We start from the raw sequence: 8,897 nt of genomic DNA, 5'->3' as shown, positions 1-8,897 counted from the left end.
ACTCAGGAGTCACACATTGATCATTTATTCATTTCACATCTAACCAGTACACATCATCAAACTCTGTTTCGACATGTTTCTACCTATCAAATGTCTCCTTTGCATGTGAAGAGTGTACAAGTAGATTCTTCTAGCAGGTTGCATCCCATCGTTGGCTACAGGCGACTCAATCTGAACATGTTTGGATTAATAGCTAGACATTTGAAATAGATTATGACTCCATTATTGTTTTAAGATATATGATTACCTTTCTACCAAACTGTAAGCCAGCGTCAATAAAAAAGCCATTTAAAACTTATTTTACTTGAAGACTACGTTTATTTTAAAACATTTTTCTGGTCAACTCCTAAATTATGAATTGCAAAGAGGCTTCTAGATTAGCTGAAACTCAAAAGCTGCTGAAATAATAAATGTAGCCAACAACAAACTGACAAATCACTTTCAATATCTGATAGTCAACAAGAGTTCAAAATGACGCAATTGAATCCAAACCGTGGTAACCAGGTAGTTTAGTTTGTCCTGTAACGGGAGCAAATCAGTTTCCCTAGGAACGTAATTGAGTGTACAGTTTGGTTATTCGAGAACATTATTTCGTAGGACAAAGACTTGCTGGACATTTATCCTCTAAAATAAAACAGAAGGTGGATTTTAATCTGTGGGTCAGACTTGTTTTGCAGCCAAACCACAGCAGTGACTAGTTTTCCCACAATGCCCTGCAGGTTGCTCGTTGCTAGGCTTATTCTTCTTCTATTGTATAATTTACTGTAGCCCCCCTTGCTCTTTATTCGTCCTCGTGCTCGTGCTCGAAGTAGTCGTGGCAACAGACGGTCACCATGGAGATGAAGGTCATGAACTCCTGGAAGTCACACTCGGAGTCTCCGTCAGCGTCCAGAGCCTCCATCAGGCTGTCCAGAGCCGCCTGGTCCTTCACATGCTGCAGGGGGGGGGGGGGCAGGTCAACTCAGGTCAACTCAGTGACATCACTATGTAACACTCGCATCTCTATTGGCTAGCGCTCCAACACATTGAACGTGATAGGCTAATGGGCGGGACATCTCAGCTTTATATGCATATTAATACTTTATCTGATTAAGGTCCTATTTTTTTAACCTAAAAAAAAACATCTTTAAAAAACATCTGAAGTGTTATATGGAAATGAAAAGTAGGTTAGTGCACACAACAACAAAGTTCCCTATTTTCCTTATTTCTTAATCCTTTAACTTTGAATAAAAAAAATTGCTAATTTTCTTCCTTCTTTCCTTAACATTGAATGCAAGTCTTTCACTTGTAGTGGAGTCACATTTTCAAACATAGTTTTTAGGAGTTAACTGCACAAAAAATGGCTAAAAACTAAACTACACAAATAACATTGCAAATATGTTGAATTACAAGCAAGTCAGTTCAAACTGAAGTTATATATTTGCTCTCACCGCCATGAGGTCCGGCAGCTCGTCGTGCAGCAGCTCCTTCAGCTCGCTCTTCTTCAGCTTGTGTTTGTCTCCCTCCCTCTCGGAGTACTTCTGAAACACAGCGATGATGGTCGACATCGAGGTCTCCAGGTCGGTCATTCTCACACGTCTTTTACCCTTTTCACTACAAAAAGCACACAAATAAATCAGTACTATTCTACATTTACTCAGAAAGTATTGCTTTGTTCCACCTAAGTGTGCAGAAAGAGTTAAATACCAGATTTATATAGTTGTAAAAATCTGTTTCATACTTTCTCCATCTAAATATTGACCTTACCTCAGTGGGAGTTCAGGTAGAAGTTATCGGGTCCTGAGGGTGGAGGACGATGATGCACAGCAGGCTTTATACTGCAGCAGGGTGTGTGTGTGTGTGTGTGTGTGTGTGTGTGTGTGTGTGTGTGTGTGTGTGTGTGTGTGTGTGTGTGTGTGTGTGTGTGTGTGTGTGTGTGTGTGTTGTGTGTGTGTGTGTGTGTGTGTGTGTTGTGTGTGTGTGTGTGTGTTGTGTGTGTGTGTGTGTGTGTGTGTGTGTGTGTGTGTGTGTGTGTGTGTGTGTGTGGTGTGTGTGTGTGTGGGGTGCTGAGGTCATGCTCACTGCTGACCAATCCTGTATCTGTTCCTCCCCTCACTCCACTGCAGCCCTGAAGCTAATGTTCATTAGTTGACATTTTGCATGACTCATTACTTTGTGACAATTTTTAAGCATATCTGGAATAAAATACTGCAAAAACTGACTTAAACTAAGCGGTATTAACAAAAATCATGATAAAAATATCATTATTTCCACAAGAAGAGGATGTTCTCAGTTCAGTTTTGTCTGTTTGTAAAAAAATAAAATAACAATTTGACATTGTTGCAATGCCATTTAATTGAGTTCAGAAGTGTCCCACAGTTCACAGGTCATAACCCCCCCCAAAAAGCTAAAAATGACACTCAAATAAACAACTAAATGTATTAAAAAAGACAAAGAAATTACAAAAAAAACTACTAAAAAAAACTAAATATTATAATATATTTGACAAATATTTAAACTCTGGCGAAAATAAAGCAAATTGCCAAGCACTTCCTGCACAAATATATATCCAAACATCCCATAATTAATCATTATTTGCATCTGTGTGTGTGAGTTTTCCTCTGATCAGGATCTGCCTGCGATGTGTTCAGGGGCTGCGGGACAAAGGGCCGTTTCAGAGGAAGCGGATGGCCGTGCATATTAATGAAGACGCTCCTTTCTCTGTGGAGTTGGCCAGACGTGTGCCCTCCGCTGTCAAACACACACACACACACACACACACACACACACACACACACACACACACACACACACACACACAATCACTACAGGAGACGTTAAGGTGGCCAAATTTATACTCTCAAAATGCTGTAAACAATTTAGGGAAAAACAGACGAATTTCGATTTCTACTGCATTCTTACAAAGTCTATCACTGCATAATATATCTTAAAGAATATTTTTGAGATATCATAGCTGCAGAATAAAGCTAAATTGTGACAGAGTGAGTAAATCCTGTGAGTATGAATATTCTACACAATCTGCTGATTTCCTTCCCTGATCCGCACGACCTTTGACCTCTCCTCCTCTGTGTGTGTTTCAGGAAGAACAGTTTTGTGTATCAGATGATAAACTGAGTCTTTGTCTCGCGGATAAATTCCCTCCTCACGCGGACAAACACAAGCTGTCTCTTTGTTTCTGCAGACACTGAAACTCTGTGAGCAGAAACAACCAAAGATCCTGAACACATCTGTCATCTCTCTTCCTCCGTCTGTCAGTCTGAAGGTTTGTTTGGTCTGCTGAATATCCCTCAGAGTGAGACCTCATTGTGCTCGTGTGTAAGAGTCATAGACTGTATAGGTAAGAGTCCAAAAAAAGATCTTTAATTTTGACTTTTAAAGCAGAATTTGTTTTCATTTTTTGTCATTTCAGTGCATTATCTATCATATTTGAAATAAGACACTAAACTTATTTATTTTTAGATGTTGTCATGTTTTATCTTATTTGTATTATGATATTATTATTTTTTTATATTGGATGTATTGTATCTATATATTTTATTTCGTTTTACTTGGATATACTTTTAAAAATATTTTGTATTAGTTTAATTTTGTTTAATTGTAAAACTGTTTTTGTTTTTATTATTTAACAAAAGTGGATGTACTGTGCTGATTGTCATGTTTAAGGTCATGACGTCACCTTTCAGGTAAACTAAATATGTCGATGTGCAGATAATAAGTACACGAACATATGTGTGTTTGTGTGGCAGGCTCGTCAGTCCCCTCCTGCTCCCTGGCTAAATGATGCACTGCGTGCTAATAGAACCGTCCTTAGGGCAGCAGAGCGGAAATGGTGGAAATCCAAACACCATGACGACCTCCTAACCTATCAAGCTCTCCTCTCCTCTTTCTCTGCTTCGATCTCTCAGGCAAAAAGCACTTTCTTTCAAGATAAGATCCAATCTTCCTATTCCAATCCTAAAAAACTATTTTCCATCTTCTCCACCCTCTTGGACCCCCCCAAAGCCCCTCCCCCCTCCTCACTTCTGTCAAGCGACTTTGTTACCCACTTTGAAAAAAAGGTTGATGATATTCGCTCTTCTTTTTCTGACTCACCTTTACTCACCTCTGGGTCACCAGACCTTCCTTCCACCAACACACTAACCTCCTTTTCCCCTCTCTCTCCAAGTGAGGTTCTTACCCTCATTACCTCTGCCCGCCCTACCACCTGTCCTCTGGACCCTATCCCTTCAAACCTCCTTCAGACTATCGCTCCTGATATTCTACCGTTTCTCACCCATTTCATCAACACTTCTCTAACTTCTGGTCACTTTCCAAACAGTCTCAAGGAGGCAAGAGTAAACCCTCTCCTAAAGAAACCCACTCTCAACCCGTCTGATGTTATAAACTACAGGCCTGTCTCTCTCCTCCCGTTCCTGTCTAAATCACTTGAACGCGCTGTCTTTAAACAACTCTCCTGTTATCTCCATCAGAACAACCTTCTGGATCCGCACCAGTCTGGTTTCAAGGCAGGTCACTCCACAGAAACTGCTCTCATTGCTGTCACGGAGGAACTGCACACTGCCAAAACTGCATCCCTCTCCTCTGTCATCATCCTGTTGGACCTGTCTGCTGCATTCGACACGGTGAATCATCAGATCCTCCTTCGCACTCACACTGCACTTTCCCTCCTCACCTCATACCTCAAAGACCGTACCTACAGGGTAACTTGGAGAGGGTCCGAGTCCGACCCTTGTCAATTAACTACGGGGGTCCCTCAGGGCTCTGTTCTTGGTCCCCTCCTCTTCTCCCTGTACACAAACTCGCTCGGATCAGTCATTAGCCCGCATGGTTTTTCATACCACTGCTACGCTGATGACACCCAATTAATTCTGTCCGTTCCCCGCTCAGAGACCCAGGTCGTTGCACGCATCTCTGCTTGTCTAGCTGACATCTCTCAGTGGATGTCTGCTCACCACCTCAAGCTCAACCTTGACAAGACTGAGCTGCTCTTCCTCCCGGGAAAAGATTGTCCCACTCTTGACCTAACAATCAACATCGGCACCTCAGTTGTTTCCCCGACTCAGACTGCAAGGAATCTGGGTGTGACCCTAGATAACAACCTGTCCTTCACTGCAAACATCGCTGCTACAACCCGTTGCTGCAGATACACGCTTTACAACATCAGGAAGATACGTCCCCAGCTGACTCAGAAAGCGACTCAGGTTCTGGTCCAGGCTCTCGTCATCTCACGCCTAGACTACTGCAACTCCCTCCTGGCTGGTCTACCTGCATGTGCCATCCGACCTCTGCAGCTCATCCAGAATGCAGCGGCTCGTCTGGTCTTCAACCTTCCTAAATTCTCCCACACCACTCCGCTCCTCCGCTCCCTTCACTGGCTTCCGGTAACTGCTAGAATCCACTTCAAGACACTGGTACTTGCTTACCATGCTGCGAATGGATCTGGCCCTTCCTACACCCAGGACATGGTTAAACCGTACACCCCAGCGCGTGCACTACGCTCTGCATCAGCCAAACGACTCGTTGCGCCCTCGCTGCGAGAGGGACCCAAGTTCCCATCGGCGAAAACACGTGGGTTTGCTGTCCTGGCTCCAAGATGGTGGAATGAGCTCCCCATTGACATCAGGACGGCAGATAGCTTGCACATCTTCCGGCGCAAACTGAAAACTCATCTCTTTCGACTCCACTTCGAGCGTTAGAACTATTAACGAAGCACTTTTATACTAATAAAGGACTGGCTTACCTAAAGCCAGTTGAGTAGCACTTGAAATGTTTGGCACTATGAAACCTGATGTACTTATATGATTCTGTTTTCTTCAAGGTTGTGTCTTCCTGGTCGAATGTACTTATTGTAAGTCGCTTTGGATAAAAGCGTCAGCTAAATGCAATGTAATGTAATGTGTTTCACCTTTACTACAAGAAACATTAAAGCTAAAAATAAAGTCAGCCTGCAGGAAAACATTTTCTCAGTCCTCTAGTCTTCTCCTCTGCTGTGTCTCGTTTAGCATTTATTTTGGTCTCCATGGAAACCGCGTCCTTAAACGACCGAGGCAACCGGTCAACAGCACCAGAATGCTGAGTAATCACCTGGCAACCACACACACACACACACACGCACGCGCACGCACACACACACACACATTCTAAATACGTAGGCTACTGTTGCAATACATTAGGGACAGACTACTGACGTTATAACACTGCAGCTCATACCTCGACCCTCTTGCTATTATTATCAGAATTTGATATGTTATTTATTGGACTATCCGTAATATTTGTCTAGCATGCTAACTTGTACAATAGTGGGATTATTGGGACAGCACAGCAAGTCTCTCTTCAGATGTAGAACCAGGTAAACGTCGAAAAAATGTAACTTGTAGTTCTCATAGTTCACCACAAGAGGGCAGCAGTGTCATTCATAAATCATAAAGCTCCCAAAAACGTCATCTAAAATCTTTGACTGAGTTTATTTCTATATTATTCAATAATAATCAATACAAAAATATTCAATATCGAAGTAAACGGTCTTTTTATGAACACATTTTATATTATTTTGTTGTGCTTTATTTCATTTTATTTCATTATGTTTTAATTTACTTCTACTTTGTTTGATTTGATTTTATCTTATTTGATTTTTCTTTATTTTATTTCTTAATATATATATATATTTTTTTAAGCTATTTTATTGTATGTATTGTATGCTTAATTTGCACTGTGGGGAGCAGTACATTAAAGATTTTTTAATATTCCAATTTTTTTTCTGGAAAATAAAACATTAGAATCCCAATGACAGAGGGTAAATGTCACTTAAAAAAGTCCACAAATGCAGGGTAACACATCTCCCACGATGCTCTTCCTGCTCCTGTGTGCAGCCTTGGCATTTACTTTAAGCCTGGAGGTGTCATGGCGCCCGTCTCGCTCCTCTGGATTACTTCCTGGCATGGCCTCCGTGCGCCTGGCCGCCGATCACAGAGTAATCTGGACAGATCCTCAATCTGTCAAATCCCATCTGGCTCATTTGGTTGTTCACTGCGGCGGCAGACAATAAAAGCTGCACAACACAAAAGAGGAGAGTGTTTTCTGTCAGGTCAGGGGCCTCATTTATAAAGGGAAGGGATATACGCTCAAAAAATGGCGTACGCCAGTTTCTACGCAATGTTTGCGATTTATAAAATACTAATTTGGCGGGGAAATGTGCGGTCCTCCCTTTATATATACAGTCTCCACGCAAACTCTAACCCATGCGTACGCACTAAACACAAAAACGGGAGGGACGAGAAACTGCGACACCGTTGGCAGAAGGAAGAATGGAGAGAAATATGTGGAAATAATACCATAAACAAAACGTTACCTCATTTATCATATGAATAGGCTAATTCATTTTCAAACATTGATTAAAGCCAATCTTAAAATGATTAAACAAACGCCTGTTTGAGACTCCTCAGTGAACACAAAAACATAACTTGGAGAAATAAATAAATACGGATATGTTATTTAAAACCACCTCGAATATGTTGTGTTAATGTTATGAAATATTTTCTCATAAATGATGCGGTTTTGCATTTCTATAGGTTGTACGAGCATGGTTTTATATACTACCATGTTTAATCATGTTTATGCCGTTTGCTAAGACTTGATAAGTCGCTCATAAAACACAGGAGGTATGGAAACTAAGAACACCATATGTGGTAAATTGTACAGCTAATATAACACAACACATTAGTTGTATTTCCTTTAACTGGTGGATATAGAGTTGCTGCGGTGGAGACGCTGCGCACAGCTGATCGACAGCCAAATACGAAAACATAATTCAGATCCAGTCATCATGACTCCACTCCGGAGGGATTCCCCGATCATTTCTTACAGTTTCTCATCAAGGGGGTGTCTCCTGTCCCCGGTACAAACACACTGCCTGAGGAAGGCTATGTCTATTTTTTTTGTCATAAACCTTTTTCGGACCACTTATTTATTTATTTATTTTGGTGACGATCCGACCTCCATGCTGCTACTCTGGTTCAAACTGCATCCACCAAACAATATGATTTATCTCCACCTCCCCAAAATAACCAAAATCTAACACGGTGTGAGATGTCTTTTTTAGCTGTTCTGTCGTCATTTCCTGCGATCTTCTTCAAAAAGTCAGTCAGAATGAATGAATGAATGAATGGGCGTTTCTTTGACTATTTATAGGCAAATATGGGCGTTACGTGAAGCCCCGCAAAAGCTGCACCGCATTTCGAGTCAATTGTGATTTATAAAGGGAAACCGGCGTAGGAAGTGCTGTACGCACTTTCCTCGCCCGTACGCAATGTTTGGTGAATCGGAAAATGTCGGAAAATTTCTGTACCTATTTTTTGGATTTCTACTACGTAAGCAACCTTCCCACGTGAATCCTACGCACGGCGTTATAAATGAGGCCCCAGGGCCGCTGTGAGTGTCACGGTGCGGCGTTTTACTCTGAGTTATGGCGGCAATCCAGACACTCAGGTGCTCTGTGTAGGTCAGCTGTTTGTCGCCTGCAGCTCTGAAGATGGGTGCCTTTCTTCCTGTATGCTCCTGCCTCTTCAACACACTCACCTGTCAATCAATCAATGTTTATTTATATAGCCCAATATCACAAATGTTACATTTGTCTCAGTGGACTTTACAGTTTGTACAAAATATCAGTATGACAATACGACACCCTCTGTCCTTAGACCCTCACATCGTACAAGGAAAAACTTCCGGAGAAAACCCACAGTTTAAAGGGGAAAATGGGAGAAACCTCAGGGAGAGCAACAGAGGAGGGATCCCTCTCCCAGGACGGACAGACGTGCAATAGATGCCGTGTGTAAATTGAAAAGATAATACATTTGCAACATAGGTAGTCCAAATGTTTGGAAATGCATGTGTGTATAATA

General features: G+C 41.8%; 1 protein-coding gene across 1 annotated transcript; it reads right to left on the bottom strand.

Moving 5' to 3' along the window:
* Window positions 1-9: 9 nt before the first annotated feature.
* Window positions 10-1,864, bottom strand: s100b (S100 calcium binding protein, beta (neural)). Its single transcript, XM_034216978.1, has 3 exons — window positions 1,747-1,864; window positions 1,431-1,593; window positions 10-934 (listed from the first exon to the last, which is right to left on the bottom strand). Exons 2-3 carry the CDS (start codon window positions 1,566-1,568, stop codon window positions 782-784), a joined length of 291 nt encoding a protein of 96 aa, XP_034072869.1. The 5' UTR covers window positions 1,569-1,593; window positions 1,747-1,864; the 3' UTR covers window positions 10-781.
* Window positions 1,865-8,897: the final 7,033 nt, after the last annotated feature.

The sequence above is a fragment of the Gymnodraco acuticeps genome, unplaced genomic scaffold (genome assembly GCF_902827175.1).
Source record: "Gymnodraco acuticeps unplaced genomic scaffold, fGymAcu1.1, whole genome shotgun sequence".
Classification (NCBI taxonomy): Eukaryota; Metazoa; Chordata; class Actinopteri; order Perciformes; family Bathydraconidae; genus Gymnodraco; species Gymnodraco acuticeps.
This window is presented reverse-complemented; position numbering and strand designations above follow the sequence as displayed.

Bases quoted from the DNA above. Each gene is read 5' to 3' on its own strand.
- s100b (XM_034216978.1), bottom strand. From the start codon at position 1,568: ATGACCGACCTGGAGACCTCGATGTCGACCATCATCGCTGTGTTTCAG. The intron at 935-1,430 runs GTGAGAGCAAAT...CCCCCCCTGCAG, and splicing joins AGCTGCCGGACCTCATGGCG to CATGTGAAGGACCAGGCGGC.